The following is a 23566-nucleotide window of genomic DNA, read 5'->3' as shown; positions in this document are numbered from 1 at the left end:
AGCCCACCGTGCTTGGAGGATTCCGAATGCACGCTCGACATCTTTCCGAGCCGCCTCTTGCCTTTGGGCAAACAATGCCCTCCGATCCGTTGTCGGACATGTGATAGTCTTCACGAACACGGGCCATCGAGGGTAGATCCCGTCTGCCAGATAGTACCCCATACTATACCGACGGTGGTTGGCTGTGAACTCTACGTTCGGCGCTCGCTCGGCACACAAGTCGTTGAGCAATAGAGACTCGTTCAACACATTGAGGTCGTTGTTGGACCCCGCGACACCAAAGTAGGCATGCCAGATCCACAATCGTTGGTCGGCAACGGCCTCCAACACAATCGTGGGATATGTGCCCTTGTGCCCGCTAGTGTATTGTCCTCTCCAAGCCGTTGGACAATTCTTCCACTACCAATGCATACAGTCGATGCTGCCAAGCATCCCCGGGAAGCCGTGGGTCCGCTCGTGCAAGTCGACCAACTTCCTAACGTCGTCGGTTGTTGGCTTTCTCAAGTACGTATCCTTGAATGCTTCGACGACTGCCCGACAGAATTTAGCTAGGCAATCCCGTCCAATATGCTCGCTTACATGGAGATACTCATCGAACATATTTGATGTAGTTCCGTAAGCGAGTTGACGAATGGCAGACATGCATTTCTGCAACGTCGATATACTTCGTCGGCCCACAGCATCGGTGGTTTGGCAGAAATACGAGTCACGATCTACAACTGCGTTGACAATGCGTATGAACAAAGGTCTCCGCATCCGGAACCGGCGTCGGAACATTTGATCACTCCATCGCGGATCGTTAGAGATATAATCCGTGAAAAGCCGCAAGGCAGCTTGTTCACGGTCTCGGTGAATATACATCCGAGTACGTGGTACCCGGATTTGTTGTTCGTTCCAAGCTTGAATAGCAGCTTGGTAGCGTTCCACTTCGTTGTTGATTTCTTCTTGGATTGCCAGTACCACCTCTGCTAACAATCGGGATATTTGAGCTTCGAATAATCTTTGACGATGAGGCATTTTTTCGAATTTTAGGAAGATGAATGAAGTTGAATGTGTATGAAAATGGATGAAGTGGTATTTATAAAAAAAATTTGAATTTTAAAAAAAATAAAAATTCCGTTGCGACCCGGCCCGAACACGAAATAACCCTGAGCCGGGCCGCGTTGCGTCCCGTCCCGAACCATCTAACGCGAGCACGGGCCGGACCCCCGGACCGTCCCCAGGCCGCAACTGCACCCCCGGGACCGGCCCAGGCCGCAACTCCTCTCCCTCCAACGCGCAGGACAGGCCGGGACTCGCGATTTGCGCCCCCGCCCCTTGATAGCCTTATTTTCAATTTTTCATTTTATTGGAGGAGAGAGATAGAAGAGAAACGACAAAATAAATAGTGAAAGAGAAAGGGGAAGGATGATAATAAAAAGAGTAGTGTGGCTGTTCACCCTGACACAACCTAACGCCACTGTGTCCCTCTCCACGTGCCTCTCTCTCTCTTCTCCAATTACTGCTCCTTTTCATTCTTAATTTGCTCACAATGTTTAACCTAAACTTTTGAGATTAGGAAATGCTGTTTAACGAGTTAAAATGAATAAATAAATAAATCAATAAAGAGAACATAAAGGATTTAAATTGTTGGCATTTTTTCATCCTACAATAATAACATAATTACAAAGAACATTTGAAAAAAATGCACGCAACTATATAAGTCAAATGTAAAGTAGCTGGCAAAAGTAATTGACAAAACTAAAGGTACGGTACGAAGCGGTTAGGCAAAATCAACTAAAGACAAATCACATCCCTTGGGTCCCACTCAACAAACTTCTCACAGGAGATCCGATCCGATCCGATCCGCCTAGTACTTGCTCCGGATCCGAATCCTTCGTGGGTCAGCCTTACCCATTTTTCCCGGGTTGTATCACATCCACGTCGACGTCTTGCAATTTGTTTTATCCACTTCCAATTTCATTTACCGTAAATAAGCTTCGCAATTTTTAATATATCAAATTACGGTTTTTCTGTAGAGACATAATCGGACCACAAAAAAAGGGGAAAATATGACAATTTTCTCTTCTTCTATAGCTTAATTTACTTATAAATTTACAACATCGTTAGTGCTCTAAATAAGAGAGAAGATGATTTTGAGAATCACACTGTTTAATTTACATTAGCATGATAACCTTAGCCGTCAATTTATATACTCTCATCATCCACTAATACAAAGCCTAATTTGATTGGGCAGTAGTTCTAAGATGTATAGTAGAAAATGTTAATGAAAAATGAGTCTTATTTTTATATAAATACTAATAATGAAAATATGACTGAGATAAAATTAGTTGAACGTAGACTCATTACTAAAAGTAGTAAAAAGATAAATGTAAATATGACAAAATATAATAATTATTGATAGACGAGGGAGTAGATGCAAATCTAAATGTTTTAAAATCACCTACTAATTACTGAATACATGAAAATATCTAAAATTAAGGTCTCGTTCTCTCTTTCGACTAAAATTTCTTCTATTAACAGTCAACCCATTCTAATATCATGAACAAAGTCCACTAATTTTCTTATATTTATTTGTTTCAGTTTTCCAATAGAAAATTCTTGCAATAGCATGGTTGAATACTTATGTACAATAACAATACCTAATTTTGGGATTACTTTTTAGAAGTACATTACTTATTCTAGAGCAACCTTTTTTAAAAAAATGAATCATTAAATTAACAACGAATTCATGACCTCTTTGGGGGTGGGTGAGTGTGGCAAAATGGCAATTCGTCCAGCTGCCACCTTGCGGAAACACCTTTATGGAAAATCAACTATGGTTGATGAAGATTTATATTTCAACAAAATACTATTATTTATGTATAGAATAATATTATTGTTTCATTTTGTAATTTACAATGTGTGCACACATTGGCATGATTATATCTTTGTCTGTACTCAATGAATTACTATGTAGTAATTTAATTTGATTATCACATTATGTGCATCAGTACATGTTTGTAATATTGAGTGGAATGCTATAATTTTTTTTTTAAATGCGACGAATAGTAGTATATTAGTATATTCGATGAGAGTTTTCCTATAATTCCGATGAGGCGTGTGATGTTGCAATGACGAATGCATAGTGTTGTTAAGTAGCTAGATTAATTAATTTGATATGCATAGGTTGTTCGGTGGCTTAATATTAATTTGTCAAGATATTGATTTGTACGAGATTAACTGAAATTAGTTTTGTTAATGGGATAGTAAGACTAATCATGTGTGTTATTATTCCGAGATTATCCTATCTAAATAATTGAACAATATTCAGAAAATTGATCAATATTATACTAGTACACTTTAGTTTATAAAATCGAACACCAAACAATAACATTCTAGTCATTTTGGACGGAATCATTCACAACACACTAGCTCTATATATCTTCTTCGACAATTTTGCTAAAGATGCTTTCACCATTTGTTACTTTATGGGTAAAAGCTATTTACTTCTTGCTTTGTTCTTTTCTTATCCATGAGTGAAACAATAAATCTGGGATATTTGATTAAAAGGTTAAACTTATCACTCTTGGTCTAAAATTTACAGTTTCCTTAACTCTCAAATTACTTTATTAAGTTATATGATACAAGGAACATGATGAGTTACGAAACGCACTTACTAATAAATATTACTCCCTCAATTCCATAATAGATTTCATATTTTTTTTAGTTTGTTGTCACATTTTTAAAGAAAAATCTCTCTCTCGTCTCTCACATTAATATAAATGTACTGTTTTATCTCTTACCTAACACACAAAACAATATTTCCTAAAATCTCGTGTCATTACTCAAGTGCGACATCTATTATGGAACGGATGAAGTAGTATATGTTTCATTTTAAATAATTATACACAGATATTGGCATTGTTGCAAATTGCAAATCCTAGTGAAATAAAATGATTTGAGGTTTTCTTTTAGTATTTAATAATGTTCACTTAATTATAAGGGCATCAATAACGCTAGGGGTCGGGCCGCAAAAACCGTGTCCCGGCCCGGGCATTGCGTTGGACGAGCGGAAGTTGCGGCCTGGGCCGGTCCCGGGGTCCGGCCCGGGCTAGCGTTGGAGGGTTCGGGACGGGCCGCAAACCCCCAAAATTTAATTTTTTTCTTTTTTTTTCTTTTTTTTCTTTTTTTGCCCATTTATACCCATTTCTTCAACATTCTTCCACAAATTTCTCAATTTCTATCCTCTAAATTATTTCAATATTTTTTCTAGGACTTGTAATTTTTTATTTTTTAGGGCTTAATAAATTTTTTTTTCTAGGATTTGTAATTTTCTTTTTTCGACTAAACAATAAATTTTCCCGGTTTGAATTATTCAACGTATTGCATTTACGAGTAAAATAGGTTGAAGTTGTGAATAGTGTCATTTATTAGTTGCGGCCCGAATTGAGGCCTGCAGGGTTAGAGCAGTTGGGGCCTGAGCCGTAACTGTAGGGAAATGATGACGTAGAGGGGACTTGGGACCTGAAATATGGATGAGGTTAATAATGCTCTAAGTTGCATTATTGTTGGGTAAATTGTACTCCATTTTTATAGGTATATATTTTGTCTGTCCACAATAATACATAGGAGTAGAATTTGTAAACTTTTAAGATTCTACTCCTAGGCCCTATAATAGTATGTCATATGTGTGTATATCTGTGTACACTTGTGTGTCTGTGAAACCTTTATATGAACTAAAATTATTTATTACTCCCATAATGCAGATAATAATCTTTGAAAATTAAACACAAAGTTTCTACTTCTGCGAGATGAAAAAAGATAATTCCTCGCTTGTACAGTATACTTGCATGAGAAAAAGTATATATTCCGATTTTATAATTGAAATAATTTTTTAATTGGTTAGGTAACCATTGAATCCAGAGCCGCATTAAGAAAATTTTCAGACCTCTATACCTAGCCTAACCATAGTGTGTGCTTTTTTATTTACTTTGGGCTATAATAAGAATTGCTACTTTTGATTAAAATAGGAAAAGTAAACAAATAAAGCAAAAATGAAACTACTACGTGTGGTACAGTTTTCCGTAGATCCGTATGAATTGTTAAAAATAATTGGGTCATAACATTAATTAAAAGACAATTTGGCTAAACCATGTGCACTAGACTTGCCTAAAGAAGCTTTCCAAACGTCGGATTCCTATAGCTAATTAAGAATAATTTAGAAAATACAACGTTGAAAGAAAAAATTATTAGGAAATTTGAAGTATATTTATGGGCTTTATAAAAAAATAAGATGTTTTATACAGTTATACTCCTATTATATACCCCACAAATCACACAAATACGAAGAGAAAGACGTAAACCAATAGCATATGAAAATACCGTTTTCGTTTACTCTATATTAATATTATTATTTTTATTCTGTATATTTATTTTGTTTCTAATAAATCCAAATTACACATCACGAATTTTAAAATTTTCATAATATCAAAGTTTCAACTGTGCATTTTAACTATAACTTCAAACAATGAATGAAAATAATAAAATAAACTTGAATTTTTTAATATTTTGCAAAACTAATTGTATTAATAGTAGTAGGAGTAATATATATTGAGTTACAGGAATCAAACTAAATACTATAGTACTTTATAAAATAAAATAATTAATGCTGAGATATGTAACATAATGGAGTATTTCTCTATCACACTTTATTTTTATTTAGAAGTGTTACATGTCTTGAAATATTTCTGTTTTCGCATGTATATATAATCCCGGCTATATAGCACTCCCTCTGTTCCATAGGAATAGAGTCATTTTGTCATTTTGGTACGTTCCATAGTAATAGAGTCATTTCCATTTTTAATAAAAGTCAACACATTTCTCCACACCTACTTTACTCTCTCTTCATCTCTACCTTTTTCATTTTCCACTTTATTCTCCATTTACTTAACTCACCTAATACAATTTTTCTTAATCTCCGTGGTGAAAAGAAACGTCTCTGTTATTATGGAACATAGAGCAGTAGTTTATTGGCAACGATATACTATAAGCTTGATTTGTGTAAAATTGAGCTAATGATGAGTTGGAATGAAATTTCAAGGAAATGAACCAAACTTCAAATACCTATAAATAATGTTATTTAAGTTTTGTTTCAGAGATATTACGAGTATGTGAAAGGGCAAGATATCTAAATTGCATCAAATTAAGTATAGGCCTCTTTCTAAAGAAAAAAGAATAAGAGAAGGGATTTAGAAGAATGAGAGACTCGTGTGAAGGAGCAGTGATCACGTGCTGGATACGAATGAATTAGCAAGGAATGCACGTGTGAGGTACGGACATACTATGGGTGAGGAATGGTCGTCGGTAGCACGTGACTATGACAATGAAGATAGAGATCCAGCTGTAACCGACTAGTAACGGCCGCTCAACTTCATTAAATATAACAACTTGTATGCCATTCTATTCAATGTATCTAGACCATCTCCAATAACCGGCGTCACCACCGCGACGCCGATTTTTCGCCCACGCCGGTTTGACGCCGAACCATTGGAACCGGCGTGGGCGAAATCGGCGTCAAAATCAGCGTCGCCATGCCGATTCCCGCGCTGACGTCGGTTCCGACGCCGATCCTCACGGGCGCCATTGTGTGTCCCGGATCGGCGCCAAACCGGCGTCGGATTTTTTTTTTTTTTTTGTTTTTCAAAAACATTATATATACGCGCGTTGAACCTCATTTTCATTCGCACCACTTGTTTTAACGAGTACTCTCTCTCTACCTTACTTTCTGTACAAGATCAATAACGAGTAATAGAGAACAACTACGAAGGTACTCCAGTTAATCCCGGGGGATGGTCTCAGACTCCCCCGCCTCCCGGTGTAGGGTCTCAGACGCCCCCGACTCCCGGGGCAGGGTCCCATACTTCCCCGGCTCCTGGGGGAGGTGGTTGCTCCAGAGCCAGCGTGAAGAATTGGAGGCGATGAGGAGGGACACCGGCGGGAATAGCCGCAGCGTAGGTGGCGACGGAGGCGGCGGCGACGACGGTGAAGAAGCGCTGGGCGGCGACGGAGACAAGGACGGCGGCGATGAGTGATTTTGTTTTACTTTTTAAAATTAATGTACTTTTTAATTTTTGTACTTTTTTTATATTATTGTACTTTTTTTTAAAAGTAATGTACTTTTTAAATTTTAATATTATTATTCAAATTTTCCGTATTTGTCTCGTAAATTAAATTTCGTATGTTGATACAAGTGTAAATTAAATTATATAATTGTTATTAGTGATGTGGATAGGTAGTGTGAAGGCTATGTGAGGGCTATTTGATGTCGAGTTGATGTGGCAAGCTGATGTGGCAGGAGAATTGTAGTGCTGATGATGTGGCAGTGTGAAGGCTATTTGACGTCCGTGCTTATTGGAGATGCTCTAAGGCCACCCACAACGCGTCACGCGGGAGGCCCGCATTCCTTCACGGAGAGACGGGACAGCGGCGTGATGCGTTGCAGCGCCTCGTCTCGTTCCCAGCCCATTTCGCGATCCGTCACGGCGAGACGTATCGCCACGCGCCGAGGCTACGTGGAACGCCCCGGCGCCACGCGTGACGCCCACTCGCCGACCCGTGAGTGGGCATCGTCACGCTGACGCGATAAATCAATTTTTTTAAATTCGAATTAAATAAAAAAATTTAAAAATTAAAAATTAAAAACGGTAATATTCTCGTTTATAGCCGTTTTCCATTTTTTTAATTTTTATTTTTATTTACTTTATAAATACTCCTAATTCATCCTCATTTGACACGCAACTACACATCTATTCTTCCCAAATCATCTCCATTTCCTCTCCAATTTTCATCTAACATCTCATCACAAAATATCAGGCGACGGAAACTCCGGCGGTGGCGGCTCCAGCGGGTGGGATCTCAACGCGTTCGGCGACTGGAGGGGCATGTACAACACATTGGGTGGTTCCGGTTCGTCGACGCCGGGCACCCAAGGTTCGTCGATGCTGGGGAGTACCAACCACCCAATTTTGACGTAGATGCATACGCCTGTCCCTCCACCCCGCGGTATTCGCAGGGATTATCCCATATTCGGGAGGATTATTCCGTTGAACCCACTCTGGAAGAAGGCCGAGGCGGTGGAAGCTCCAGGGCGGAGACGGAGGAGGAGGATCTAGGCCGGCATCCGTACGGCCCCAAAGAAACGCTGGCAGTGTACAACACCTGGATTAGCGTCTCGTACGATCCCATCGTCGGGAATCAACAACCCCGGAAGTGCTTTTGGGAAAAGGTCACCGAGGACTACCACCAGATTAAGCCGAAGGGGTCCCGCCGCCGCACATATAAGATGCTCCGCGCTCACTTTGACCGAGTCGACAGAGAGGTCAAACGATTCTGCGCCATTTACAAGAATGAAGGGGCTCATTACCAAAGCGGAGCCACGAGAGCCGACATTCTGAGGTCGGCTTTGCGGGTCTACTACGACGACACCGGCAAACAATTCAAATATGTCGATATTTGGGAGGTCGTCAAGGACGAGGAAAGGTGGGCCGGCGGTGTGCGGTCCAGCACGGGCTCGACCTCGAAGCGCATGAAACACACGGCGAGTGGCCAATACTCGTCTGGTGAGGGTTGTTCGTGCAGCGGGCCACAAGAGTTTGCCTCACAGGAGGTTGAGACCCCGGCAGATGATGCCGGGGGTTCCTCCCGTGGGCGCCATCGGTCGCAAGGGAGAAATGTTGCGAAGGCGGCTAGAGGGAGGAAGGGCCGAGCCGAATCAAGCCAGGCGGGCTCGGGCTCGGGGGGACCCCTAACTCCCTTATGACCGCCACAACGGACAATTCCCGCATGATGCCCGCCCAATACCAAGTCTGACTTAACAGAATTACATTTATGGCAGCACAACTTGGCATTCCGCCTCCTCACGGCTTCAGTGCACCTCCACAGCCTTCGGGGGATGATTCGCCGGCGGAGTAGTTTTTTTTTATTTTCTATAAAATTGTATTTTAAATTATGTCATTTTTATTTTTTTAGGATTTTAATTATTTTTTTTTTAGTTTTAAGTTGTATTTTTATTTTATGTTGTAATTTTATTTTATTTTTAATGAAGTGTGTTTTTTTTAATTGAATTTAGTTGGAAATAAAAATAAAAAATGAAATTGAATGAATAGTAATTTAAGGGACGGATGGTTACAGGTTTCGTCCCTTAGTTAAGGGATGGAGTAAAAAAATACAGTGGGGCACACAAATAGTAATTTAAGGGATGATTAATGGGCGGTTTAGTGACAGGCTGACAGCGTTGTGGATGGCCTAATGGGTCTGTTTTGTTTCACGATCCCAATGTACACATACATTACTCTTCCTCTCTCTCCATTCTCTAATATTAATCACTAGTGGGATGAGGATAATTCAGTTTAAAATTCACTAGTACCCGTCTATAACAACAAAATTATCATATACTACATGCAATTTTTATTAGTACAATTAATTATCCTATATTAAATACTAAATAAATTGGAGTATATAAAGATATTGAAGAAATAAATCATTTCACAATCATATATAAACATGAATAATAATTGCTGCTTTTTGTAAATGAACAATATTTTTTGTGCCTAATAACATGAATAATAATATTAATACCGATAATGTCATTTATATATAAATATATTTCATAGAAATATTTATTACCTATGACTTCATACATACGAGCATCGAGATGTAACCAAATGATAGAAATATCTTTGGTAATAAAAATAGTATCAGTACTACAATTCTTAGATCGTTCCAGATCTGATGTTAACCGATGACAACTAATTAACACAATGTCCCATTTTATCTCAATTGATATGTAACAAGTTGACGTTCATATGCTTTAATCTCAATCGGTTGCCATTTTTATGAACAGAGTTGATATTCGTTTGTTTTAATCTTAATCTTGACGGTTTATTCTTTAGATTCAACAATCCACGTTATGTAGTTGTTATCCACTAAAATATTATCGAAGTAATATTTTTGTAGGATCCCTTGAGTATATATGTCATTCCGATTTTTCATGCTTCATGAGCAGTCAAATTTGTTATTTTCATATAAATCTCTTTCTTATTAAAAGCCAGAGATTGCGTTACAATTACCAATTAAATATTGGGTTTAATACAAAAGTTGAATAATCTATGTTAATGCATATATTGATTATCGTTTCCTTTTCGAGTTATTCGGTTACACCTACATATAACTTTGGTAAATAAGAATTGAATGCAATTTATTTCGTTAAAGTGAAGCATATATCTTTTCAATTCTTATATTACAAACATAAATCGTGAATAACGTGGTTTAAGTCACACCATGAGAACGAAAAGTTGTATCGCATAAGAGTGACACATAGGACCCATTATTATTTAACTATTAAATCTAATTGAGAAAACGGCTGAAAGCATGATTATGAATATGAGTTTGCTCAGAAATTAAAAATATATTCTTTTTTAATTATTTGATAGTTCTAATGGAGTAGTCAATTTCAAATCACAAATAAAGTGGGTTACAACCAGAAAAAAAGTTGTGGCCTAATTTTTTTGTGGTTAAGGCTTTAACTAATTGTGGTGAACCAAACAAAAGCAATCCATTCCTATCATGATCAAATGTGTTAATTATTATTTAGAACCAGTACATATTTTTCCACAATTTTAGATGTAATGGTTTCAAGAAAACAATTTTTTTCTGATACATTCATTTAATATCTAAATTTTATTTGGGTTATTCCCACATTGTTTCTTGTTAGGCAAATAGTATTGAGAATCAATTCTACCCCATTTCATAGACAGTAAAAATAACTCGATTGCTCATGTAAAGGATAATTTTAACTCGATGAGCTTATCCGAATTTCTATCTCCATTAAAAAAAACGTAATTAAATGTAGTATTATTTTTATATGCTTAACTAAAGACAAATCTTACTTGTTGTAGCTGTTGTTTTTAATTTGGATAAAGAATTATTCTTCATATACCTTTGTAGTTGCAGTGACTCAAACTCCAAATTTATTGATTAATGGAGAAACTTATTACCAAATAAGTTAACACTTTATGGTAGGCCCATATTCAAAAATCAAGTCAAAACTCTAAATCTGGAAGCATTTAATTTCTATAGGCCCACTAAAGCCCATATGGTCTAAACGGATCCTCTCCATTAAGTATTTTTTTTATAATCTATACTAGTATTTCTTTAGTTAAAAATAGTATTTCGGATTTATTATTCCATAATTAGCCATATAATATTTTTATTTCATTTTTTATAAGAAATTTTTAATTACAGAAAATACAAGCTAAGCAAAAAAAAAAAGAAGAGATAAGGATATGTTTCCAAAACCAAATGGAAAGAAAGATGTATTAAAAATATTTAGGCAAACAAGTGAAACCTTGGCCTTTTGCAACACATACAAAATGATTCGAACCTAATCCTTCCAAAACATAGGAATCTAGGCAATTTATTTTAGAGGAAATCACCACATAGGAAATTAATTAGCAATAGCAATACTACTACTACTACTACTAAATGAGACTATAAAGGAGCATGACATGACAAGAATGCATTAATCCCAAATCCCAACTTCCATGAATCCATCTTCAGTAGCACAGCCCCTAAACATCCCGACCGAATTGAACCCACACACCACCTCCCCTTTGCTCGACACCGCGATAAGCCCGGCCTGGCCGCCGCCATCGAGGCGCCGCTCGATCACGAAGTCAACAGCCTCCTGCAGCCCCAGGCCCTTGTACTCCATCACGGCCGCCACGTCGCGCGCCAGGGTGCCGCGTATGATGGCCTCGCCCTCGCCCGTGCACGACACGGCGCACACGTCGCAGGCGTACGTGCCCGACCCGATGAGCGGGGAGTCCCCGATCCGGCCCGACATCTTGTTCATCAGGCCGCCCGTGGACGTCCCCGCCGCGCACCGCCCCTGGCCGTCGACCACCACGCACCCCACCGTCTCCTGGGCGTACACGCTGATCGGGAGGCCGTTCATCATCAGCGGCGGAGCGTCCGCCGCCTTTTCGCAGATGTCCGACCCGGTTAGAGGGATCCGGTAATCGAACTGTCAATGTCATTAGTATATTAGTCATGAAAAATCATTAAATCTAAGGGATAGAATTTGGGACATACTATGATGGAGTTGGCTTCTTTGGCCAATTTGAGCATTCCGAGGTTGTCCTCGGTGATGAAGTAGTCATTGTCAACCATCTCCACGCCCTAAAATAGATCCAAAAACACCAAATAAAATCGAAAAAAGAAAGAAACAAGAGGTGCATGCACTAATAGATTTTGGGAATAAGATAGCAATTTATTGGAACATAGATATTGCAGATAACAAAAGGTGGCTAAGAAGAGAAAATGCACTTCCGAATAATAGGTCGAAATACATACCAGAAATTCCTAGTATTTGGGGGTTATAATTGGAAGCTAAGAGCGATAGCCTGATTATAATGAATTACCTGTTGTTTGGCGAATTCCTCGGCGCCGGAGAAAGCAAGATAGGAATGCGGGGATTTGTCCATGACGAGACGGGCGAGAGAGATGGGATTCTTGACGGTGGTGAGGCCGGAGACGGCACCGCAGCGGCGCCCGACGCCATCCATGATGCTGGCCTCCATCTCCACCGTCCCCTTGGCGGTGAGCGCGGATCCACGGCCAGAATTAAACAGGGGATCACTCTCTAATTCTCGAATCTACACGCCCAAATCAAAATCAAAATCAAAATCAAAATTAATTGTTGAATGAAAAAAGAAGAGAGGGAGACGTACGACGAGCTCGACGACATCGATGGGAGAGAGAGAGGAGCGGAGGGCGGAGATGCCGATGTTAAGGCAACGAGTGAGGAGCTGCCTGGCCTCTTCCTGACGTTCAAGAGGGAGGTTAGGATCCACACCAGCGCCGCCGTGCACCGCTATAGCCCAACCGCCCATCTCTGTCGCCACCCACCGTGCTTTTGATATATTTGCGGTTTCCGTTGTGTATATTCAGTTTTGGTTGGATAGATTTATAAAGAGGCGATGATGGCCGATGAGAGGTCCATATTCTCTAACCTTATTTATACACGCCAACCTCGCACACACCATTACCAACACCCTTCCTTAAAACTAATCTCCTTTTATTATACATAACACCTCATTTATTTATTAAACTTGAGTAATTAATAGTAGTAGTATTTGTTTTATATAATTGATTTTGGGTTCAGATGGCACAGGCCTACAACTGTGACAATCCCAGATATATGAAATAACCTTATTGTAATTTGTCACGATATCACAAAATACACGTGGTGCGTGAACCTCATGCCTAACATAACAAAAATAATTTATTATTCAATTAATACTATGTAGTACTTCATATTCTAAAACAATGGTTTACTTTCCAAAACAGAATAGTAATATTTTTCTATAATTAAAATCATTGTAATCAATAGCATTGCATTGTTATTTTTAATTTGTAGGGATATGAATATATGAAGAAAACATATGTTGTACATTATAAATCTATAACTACTATATAAGTAACATTGATTAATCGTAGTAAAATAAATAACTCTAAAAATAATTGTCTTATTAGGAAGTTGATATATTATAAAATTGAGGATGATTAGGATGTGATAAGGATGCTGATTGGTTGATGTTGCTTAGTTGGATGATTAAGATGCCACTAATATTCTTAGATTAGCTTAGAATTGGTCCGAATAAAAAATCATACAGTTAAGGAAGGAAATAGAGCGACTTGCGTATTGTTAAATATGATTGCTGCATAATAGTCAACGTGTTGCACGTGTATTAATTTTAGGTAAGTGTATGTCTATATAAGATAAAATATGATAAATGATATGAATAACAAAATACTATATTTTTGGTATTCTCTTCAATGTGGGATGCTTGGATTGGAATGGGTGATGGAAGGATTAATTGAAATTGAGATATGATAAGCTTTCATGACATGCATGAAATATATTAGGCATTTTGCCATATCTAGTGGACACAATTTCGAAACCAATTAATTAACGAGCTATAAAGTTTGGTATTTGTACAATTTAACAATGGGGTATAATTCAAAAGGTAAATCGCAAATTTTTATTTAAATTTAATCAAATTTTAGTTTGATAGTCAAAGTATGGATTTATTTTTAATTATTCCATGTTGATAATATGAGTCTTCGCCTGTAATATATTGTTTATATTTTAAAATCAAACGATATCATTTACTTTATGAATATACAACATCGTTTGATTCATCAATGATGACGCCCATATATGCTTTTTTGAGTTTAATATCATATAATGTTTCACCAAGAAAAATCATCAAAGGATTATTGCGAATAAATTCAAACTTTACGTATTTTTTCTAGCAAATTTTCAAAATTGCGGGATGTAAGAGAATTTGACTAAATTTCATGATGATTTGTATTTATTTTTCAATTTGCCCCGATTCAAATGACAAAGTTGAGGTGTTATACGACTATCTCCAGTGAAAGGTTTTTGAATTTAATCTCACTTAGTTTGCGGACCATGCGGTGTTTATTTCCTAAATTTTAAGTGAATTGTCTAAATTTTTTGTTTTAAGATTTCGTGAAACCAAAGTAGTCTAAGATTATCTAGGTTTTTTTAATACAAGGATGAACTTCAAAAAATTATCATGCTCGAGAATTGAATGCATATTATTTTTTTAGGAATATATTATAAGGGTTGCGTTAGTATGCTAACTAATTTATAGTAATAACTAATAACTTTAAATATTGTGTATTAAAATTATCAACACAAAGACATAATTATATCAATACAACATGTAAATTTAAATATCAACACAAAGACATAATTTATCAACACGAGAAAGATTGATAAATTTATGTCTTTGTGTTGATATTTTTAACATACGAAATTGATATTTAGTTATTAGTTATTAGTTTATTACTATAAAAAGTTAGTATTTGATTACACACCTATATTATAAATACCTAAATACATAGATATAAATATATAGAGTTATATTTTGGATTTTTTCATCATCTTAGTTTTTAAGAGCACCCGCAACGCGGGTCGCGGCCGTTCCGCGTTTCGTTCCGGCGGAACGAAACCGGCGCGCGACGCGTTGCGGCGCTGCGTTCCGTCGGCGTGTCGTTCCCATGTCGTTCCGGGTGCCGCCGGCACGAGACGCGGCACTGTGTGTGCCGCCACGCGCTTCGGCGACGTGGCTCGCCCCTGCGTGTACGTGGCGCCCACTGCGTCGTGCGGAGGAGGGAGTTGGAGGGGTCGGCGGTGGATTTGAAGGTGAGGAGGGGGGTGGCGTCGGGGTGGGCAGCACAGTGGTGGAGGAGGTTGAGGAAGAAGAAGAAGGGTTTGGTTTTTAATAATGTTTTGTTATTCCAATTAGTAATGTTTAATGCTTAATGAAGTGTGTTTAGGTTAATTGAATTGAGTAATGTGTTATTCCAATTAGTAATGTTTAATGAAGTGTGTTTGTGTTAATTGAATTGAGTTGAAAATAAAAATAAAAAATGAAATTGAATGAATAGTAATTTAAGGAACGGTTAAGGAACGGATAAGGAATGGAGGGTTGCAGGTTCCGTTCCTTAGTTAAGAAATGGAGTTAAAAAGTACAGTGGGACCCGCAAATAGTAGTTTAAGCAACGGTTTAGGAACGGTATAGAAACAGCGTTGTGGATGGCCTAAGGAACAGAGAAACAAGGTCCCAGTTTGTGAAAACTTAGACATTTATAGTTGCAATTTCAACCTTTTTTTGAAATTTGAAAAAAAAATGTAGTACTAATATCTTATGGTTAGAGCATCCTCATCCGTGCTCTTGCATGGATGTGGGCCCGGACCAACTTTTACTCTCTGTCCTTAGGCAAGAGCACAACACCCACATCCGTGCTCTTCCGCAAGGACAAGCTCAAGGGTCCCACTATTCTATTATTCAATTTAAATAAAAACATTTCCACAATATTACCCGGAATACTATTACAAATTATAAAAAAATAAAAATTACATAATTAAAATTCTAAAAATTAAAAATTACATAATTAAAATCCTAAAAATTAAAAATTACATAATTAAACTCCTAAAAAATAAAAATTACATAATTAAACTCCTAAAAAATAAAAATTACATAATTAAAGGCTAAAAATACCCCCGTGGAAGACTATTCATCCGGCTCTACCCCCAATGTTATTTGGAGACCCCGTATCATCCTGCCAAACATTGAGGTACTTGAACGGTTTGTAGTGTTGGGATTGATAGGTCGCCAACGTGGCACTGATGATGTCGACCTCGCTCTTCCTGGAGGTAATACCCCTGAAACTTTTGGATTTCTTCGTTGGCTCTGTATATGGCATTGATTGTACCGGCTACCGGCAACGGACGCGCCACCAAAAATGGTCCCCGGATTGGTTCGTGCCAATCTCCGGATCTTCGGAGATAGACAAAAATGCTTTGAATAGTTGATCCATCTCCCCCGGAGAGTACGAGGTGCGGACACCACGAGTAGGAAGATGAGGAGTTTGAGAGCTGCCGCTCTCTCCCGCTCTAGGTACGGGTGGTTCGGGTGCCCACCCGTATTGCCTATCGGGGGCATCTTGGTCGTCCACCGGGTAAGGCCGATAGCCACCCAGAGCTTGCGAACTTTGAGTTTGAGGAGGGGCCGAAAATTCTGTTTCCGGACTAGGAAATGGTTGCGAGCCGAATCATTCGTGGTTCCAACCATGGGAGTCGGAAAGGTGATCGCCGGAGCGGACATTTTTTTGTTGTAAGAGTGAAAGAAAGATTGAGAATTGTAAGAATGGAAATGAGAGAATTTAGATGAGAATTGTGTAGGGTGGTGTGAAATTTGTTGTGTGGAAGTTGGGGTATTTATTGATAAAAATGTGAATTTTTGGGGAAAAAATTGAAAAATAAATTAAAAGTGGGGAGAAAACGGATATAATTTTTTAGGAAGTGGAAAAATAATTTTTTTATTTTTAATCGATTTTTTAATTAAAATTCGATTTTTTTAAAAAAATGAAATTCAAACGGCATTGCCGTTGGCCAATCAGGCGTTGACACGTGTGCTGCTCGCTGGCACGGACGTGCTCGATCCATCGAGCAGCGCCGCATCAGCGGCAAGAGCACAGCGACGAGGTGTCACCGCTGCGGATGCTCTTAACCTACACGGCCCCACCTCTGCAGCATATATTTAGATGTGAGAAAATAAAATTGTAGCAAAGAGCGAGAATTTTGAGAAATCAACCTTCATAAAAAAGTTAGACAGGCATTGATCCTACTTATTGTTGATGACACCGTGACACGTAATGGGATTATATTCATATAGCTGTAATTAATTTACCTGCAATATAAGAATCTTTCGGGCTAATTTAAGATATGATAACCATTTAAAAATTGAAAATATTATAGTATGACGAGACAAGGTCTAGCTAGGGAACTCAGCAATAATTAATGTAGAAATTGTGATGAAAAAAAATATATACATCCCTTGATTTAAGTTAAGCATTTGAATTCGCATACAATATTGGTGATAATATTGTCTATTTCTTGCATCACTATAATTATCTCGCTATGCCTTTGTGTTTGTACAGAGTTGCAGTAAAATATTCATTTCACGAATGCTAATAGATTTGCTGCAACTAAGATTTACTATCATTTATGTAATTATCCATACAAAATTCGAGATTATAAATTTTCACTAAATACTTGAGATTTAATTAAAAGGTGGTCCCTTCCCCCAACTAGGTAGTCATGTAGGACGGCCTCAAGTTTCATGGTTTAAATGTGGGCTTGGATTCGAACTTTGGGTTTATTATGATAGTAAAAATAAATGACTTCGAAATGGTTTTGGGTTTTGAAAAATAAGAGTTGGTTTTGGGCTTTGTTGAAGAAGGATTAGGTTTAAAGTTATACTTAGTAATTTCAAGTGCTCTTATTTGGCTAATTGGACAAAAATAACATTTTTTATAGATGCATCTCTCAAGGTACGTCGAGGGCATCGACATGTCTCGGCACAACGGTCTTGGATTATTATCCTTGTCTTAGGCGACTCGATTAGATTCGGGCGTTGGAGACCGAAGTTGGGACGATAGAAATTGAACTCAATAGAGATTTCCTAGCTCTCTTTATTGGAAGAGTAGAATTATTCGTATTGTCAAGTAATGGATTTGCTTGCAAACCTCCACATGTTTTAATTGTTCAATGCAAAGTACTCCTATTAATTATGAATTTGTATTCTTGTCTGCTTTTTTTCGTTGTATAATGATTGATCCGCGAATTTTTGATGTTTGTAAATGCTGGTAGAGAATGAAAATGCAGATCACGACACAGAGATTTTACGTGGTTCGATTTACTGAAGTAAATCTACGTCCACGGGAAGAAGGGAGGGCAAGATTGTATTGCTTGATCTGGGATTACAGCTTACAACACAGACTTGCTATATGGTATTTTATCTCTAGAGAGCTTAACCCTTTTCTATCTGATCTAAGTTCTATTTATACATTGAACTAAGATCGTGGCTTGCATCACCACTAATGATGGTTGTGGATGTCGTGGAGGTCATGGAGGTCCTGCATGTAGCGTAGGTCATGGCCTACGATCGTGGCCTGAGTTGACACCACGTGGTAGTGGGTGTGTTGGAAGTTGTGGAAATCCTGTATGGGTCCACTAACTCCTTGTTCGGTCGAATACTGAGACCGAACTGCTTTGGTTGCCGATCTGAGAGTAGAGCTTGATGCCGACCTGAGAGCAGAGCTTGATTGGTTGGCTTTTACCGAGCTGTAGGCTGAGGCCGAACTCTTACTGAGACCGAACTGCTTTGGTTGCCGATCTGAGAGTAGAGCTTGATGCCGACCTGAGAGCAGAGCTTGATTGGTTGGCTTTTACCGAGCTGTAGGCTGAGGCCGAACTCTTTGGTAATGCCGAACTCATACTCTTCCTTGGGCTTTGGGCCGAACTCATACTCTTCCTTGGGCTGATGGGCCGTCATTGCTGTTGGGCTTGTTTAGTACGCACCCCATCACTACCCCCCCCCCGAAGGGCGAAATGAATCACTTCGGCAAAGTGAGTCACTTCGGCATTCTGGATAAAGGCAAGGGGGAGGCTGATGTCAGGGGACGTGCCTTGCATTAAATGCGACAGTAAAATCCGGCCGTTGAATCCTGAAAAGGTGGGATTCGAAACGGTGCGACGATTTTGAAATCTTCGCCGAATCTGATAAATACCTCCTTTCTTCATCATTGAAGCACTTTTGCGACTGCTTCTTCTGCACTCTCTCTTTTTTGCGAAAATTCTCTCTCCGCTTTCAAGAATTTCTTCAGACTTTCTTCACCTTCAAAAAGTAAGAAAAATGTCTTCTTCTTCTTCTTCGGAGTCGGGTAGCGGTAGGAGAGGCGGTAAGGGGTCTTCTGGCCGGAAAGAGTCCGGGGAGAAGACCGTAGAGTATTTCCATAGTATTTTGAGTAAGGATACTGTGATATCCCTACCCGAAAAATACTTTTTTCCTGGGGGGAAGGTGGTGGTACCTGACGGTGATCATAGGGCTGACTCCCCGCCGGAGGGTTACGCCACCGTGTACGAGGCCTGCTTAGAATGCGGGCTTCGTTTCCCCCTCCCTTCTGCTTTTATAGATTTACTAGATTTTTTTCAGCTTCCTTTAGGCCAGGTGACTCCGAACTCTTGGAGGCACTTGTCGGCCTTCGCTGCCGAACTCCGTAATTTAGGAAGGGATTTGTCTTTGAAGGCGATCCTTAAATTCTTTCAATTTAAGAGGAAGGGGTCTTGGTTTTACTTGATCCCTGTACAGCCCTTTAGGGCCTTTTGTAAAACGAAGTGGCCGAAGTGGCAAAACCGCTTCTTCTACTATGATAGGACCGCGGCTCCTAGTTTTCCCTGGAGAGGGCCGAAGTCCGTTATCCGTCATCCTCGGCCTGAACCGTTGGACGAGCTCGATGGCGAGCTCAACAAGATTCCCATAGTTAGGAAACAATACACGGAGTCTGAGCTCGTCAAGGGCGACGTCGTGTTCGACATCTCGTCTTCGGACGAAGAGGCCGAGGGTGAGGATTTCTCTTTATCTTTATGCTCTGCTGCTTTAACGAAGAAAACTAACCTTGTTTTCTTGCTTTTTGGCAGTGTTCATGCTGAATAAGGCTATCCGAAAGTCCTCCGAGCTTGAGGAGCCGGAGAGGCAGAGAGCCCCCCGCTCGGCGTCTGAAGCCGAGAAGGATCCGAAGAGGCAAAAAACCTCTTCTTCGGATCCGAAAGAGCCGGAGTCGTGTTCGGCTAAAGGGAAGGGGAAATTTCATGAGTCCCCAAGAGTGCCGGGGAAAGACCTGGTCATCTCCGAGGTGGTTGCAGACATCCCGGAACACGTCCCTGAGCCTTTTCAATGGCCGACGAATTTTGTGGAGGTAAGCTTTCTGACTTGGCTTCTTTTCCACATTTTTTGATGGCCATTCTGTTGAGTTTTTTCCTTGTTCATCTTCAGAGAGCCAAGCTCGTCTCCGTGGAGCTCTCCAAAGCATCCCACGACTACGAGGAGATGCAGAAGAAGTTGCATCTTGCTCGTAGTCTGGCCGAACAGGCTGAGGCCAAATTTGAGAGGGCCCGAGCTGCTAGGATCTCGGCTCAGGATGAAGCCCGGTCAGCCAAAAACCAGCTCATCATCCTGCAAGAGCAGACGAAGCACCGGGAGGCTCAGAAGGAGGCTGCCGCCGTGGCTGCCCAGGGGGAGGGTCTCCGTGCCTACACGGAGAGACTCTTTTTGAGCAGCCAGTTCTCGGCCTTTGTCGGTAGTCTGGTAAGGCTAATTGCCGATAAGGGCGAGCAGGGGGCCGACGTCGTGCTGCCTCTGTACAGTCGAGAGATAGCAGCTCGGCTTCAGAATCTGCCGCTCCTTGAGGAGCTCGCTTCATCCTCGGTCCTGCTTTCTGCAGACCGAGTCCGGAGTTGTCGAGCTGATCGGGACGAGAACCTGGAGGCTATCTTTGCCTCCGTGGGACCCGTTTCACCCGCTTCGACTTACAACGGAGAGGGTGAGGCCGAGCCGCTGGAGCTAGAGGCCGAAGTCGAGCGGGCCGGGCATCCGGAGAAGGAAGCCGATCAGGAGGCGGAGGCGAGGCCGGCAGGAAGCGAGGCCGAGGCTGAGGTAGCTCAGGAGAAAGAAGCTGAACCAGACCGAGGATCCGGAGACGAAGCTGGCGGAGTATGATTTCGTCTCCCTTCTCTTAGTCTAGTTTCTTCCTTGTAAAATGGCCTTGAAGCCCTCCTAGTGTAAAAAATTTTCCTTGTGAATGAAAAATTCTCTACACTTGTCTTCGTATAGCTTTTCGTACTCGCCTTTATTCCTGTTGTATTTTACTATCTGCTCGGTACAGCTGCCGAACTAATATAGCTGCTTTGTACTCAAGGAGATGGAGATACTTCACTGGAAACGGCTGTACTCTTCGGCTTTAGACGAAGCTGAGAAAAGAGCTATAGCCGATCAGACGAAGAATGACGAGCTTCTGGCTCGTTTAGTGAAGCTGGAGGCCGATAATAAGGACTTAGAGTCCGATAAGAAGGATCTGGAGGCCGAGCTGAATACGACCATTGCTGAGAGGACTGCGTACGAGGATTACATCCGTGTGCGCGGGGGAGTGACCATATCAGATGTTCAGAGTCGAGTTGACGAACTGTGGGAGGAATATCATGTACTCCGGAGGAACAATGCGCTGGAGAGCTTGGCTTGCCAACAAGTTGTGAAATCATTACGGCGCTGGGCTTCTCGGTACGACATCATTCTTTCCCGGCGTCCCGCAATCGAGAGATTCCTTAGGCATTTCCCGCCAACAGATGCTCGCACTCCAGATCAAGCCTCTGGTTCCCTTGTTCAAAATCCTACTCCAAGTCAACAACGAACTCCGGAACAGCCGGAAACGTCAAGACGAGAACGGGCTCAGGAGCAACCGGAATCGTCAAGACAGGGACGGACTGAAATTCGCCGAGGAGTTGTGACTATGAGCGAGCAAGATCAGCAGATGCTTATTGCAGAGACTCTTCATCGCCGAGGGGTTAGAGCTTCTGGGGCTCGCGGAAGAGGTGTTGGGTCGAGGATAGCATCTCGTCGACCTGCTTATTCTTCATCTGCTCGGAACAACCGAACTCTGCTTCCAGAGGATTTTGCAGATAGGTGGCTCAACTTTAGCAACCCCGGACAGTAGAATAGTCCTTTGTAATAGCGTAACGCCATTTTGTAGGGTAGCGGAGTTGTATGCCGAACAAGATTTGAAAAATGAAATTTTGTTTTCGCTTCTAATACTGTGCATTTACAGCTTAGCGAAAAAATTTCATCGTACTTGTCCTCGGTCTTATGAAGTAAACTTCTTTGACCGGACTCGTCTTTGGTCTGATGAAATAAACATCTTTGACCGGACTCGTCTTTGGTCTGATGAAATAAACATCTTTGACCGGACTCGTCTTTGGTCTGATGAAATAAACATCTTTGACTGGACTCGTCTTTGGTCTGATGAGATAAACATCTTTGACCGGACTCGTCTTTAGTCTGATGAAATAAACATCTTTGACCGGACTCGTCTTTAGTCTGATGAAATAAACATCTTTGACCGGACTCGTCTTTGGTCTGATGAAATAAACATCTTTGACCGGACTCGTCTTTGGTCTGATGAAATAAACATCTTTGACCGGACTCGTCTTTGTGTTCTAATTTAGCGAGTGTTATCGCTGGGATCGAACTTTCCCTTGTCCTAATTTGGCGAGTTTTATCGCGTGGATCGGACTTTCCCTGTTAACCGAAGTGGTCTTATGAAGTAAACTTCTTTGACTGGACTGGGTCGTCCTCGGTCTTATGAAGTAAACTTCTTTGACCGGACTTGGTCGTCCTAATTCGGCGAGGTTTATCGCGTGGATCGGACTTTCCCTTATTGCAGTTCGTTTCAGACGAAGTGCTTGTTTCTTGAGCCAAATTGTGGTCTTGTATCTTCCTGAGAAGCTTGGACTCGCAATCGTGGGCTTATTGCAGTTCGTTTCAGACGAACTGCTTGTTAAGCTGAATTGTGGTCTTGTATCCTCCTTGGAAGCTTGGACTCACAATCGTGGGCTTATTGCAGTTCGTTTCAGACGAACTGCTTGTTAAGCTGAATTGTGGTCTTGTATCCTCCTTGGAAGCTTGGACTCACAATCGTGGGCTTATTGCAGTTCGTTTCAGACGAACTGCTTGTTTAAGCTGAATTGTGGTCTTGTATCCTCTTTAGAAGCTTTGACTCACAATCGTTGGCTTGTATATGTTCTAAGAAGGGGATCAGCCTTCGAAGAACAAGATACCTCAGTAACATTTGTAAGAGACGACACGCACAGAGACAGACAAAACACACAGACAAAACGCACAGAGACAAACAAAGACCAAGCAAACCAAAGAAAGCACATTGACCGAACAGGACTCAAGACTGACTGACCGGACTGTCTCTTACAAATGGAACTTTTTGAGGTTGGAAACGTACCATGTTCGGGGTACTTGTGCTCCTGACACGTGAGTCAATTTGTAAGACCCTTTGCCGAGGACTTCTGACACCCGATATGGAC

The 23566-nt window shown here is 40.5% G+C and overlaps 1 protein-coding gene across 1 annotated transcript; it reads right to left on the bottom strand.

Annotated features, from left to right (window-relative positions):
- Positions 1–11325: 11325 nt before the first annotated feature.
- Positions 11326–13050, bottom strand: LOC121807032 (probable isoaspartyl peptidase/L-asparaginase 2). The gene is made up of 4 exons (XM_042207214.1): positions 12771–13050; positions 12462–12695; positions 12133–12219; positions 11326–12064 (listed from the first exon to the last, which is right to left on the bottom strand). The coding sequence occupies exons 1-4, from the start codon at positions 12930–12932 to the stop codon at positions 11561–11563; spliced, it is 987 nt and encodes a 328-aa protein (XP_042063148.1). The 5' UTR covers positions 12933–13050; the 3' UTR covers positions 11326–11560.
- Positions 13051–23566: the final 10516 nt, after the last annotated feature.

The sequence above is a fragment of the Salvia splendens genome, chromosome 6 (assembly GCF_004379255.2).
Source record: "Salvia splendens isolate huo1 chromosome 6, SspV2, whole genome shotgun sequence".
Lineage (NCBI taxonomy): Eukaryota > Viridiplantae > Streptophyta > Magnoliopsida > Lamiales > Lamiaceae > Salvia > Salvia splendens.
The sequence above is the reverse complement of the archived record's forward strand: the minus strand, read 5'-3'. Positions and strand labels throughout refer to the sequence as shown.

Excerpts from the sequence above, each read along its gene's own strand:
- LOC121807032 (XM_042207214.1), bottom strand. The coding sequence starts at position 12,932 with ATGGGCGGTTGGGCTATAGCGGTGCACGGCGGCGCTGGTGTGGATCCT. Across the intron at positions 12,696-12,770 it reads TCGATGTCGTCGAGCTCGTC|ATTCGAGAATTAGAGAGTGA; the intron begins GTACGTCTCCCT and ends TTGGGCGTGTAG. Across the intron at positions 12,220-12,461 it reads AGGAATTCGCCAAACAACAG|GGCGTGGAGATGGTTGACAA; the intron begins GTAATTCATTAT and ends GATCTATTTTAG.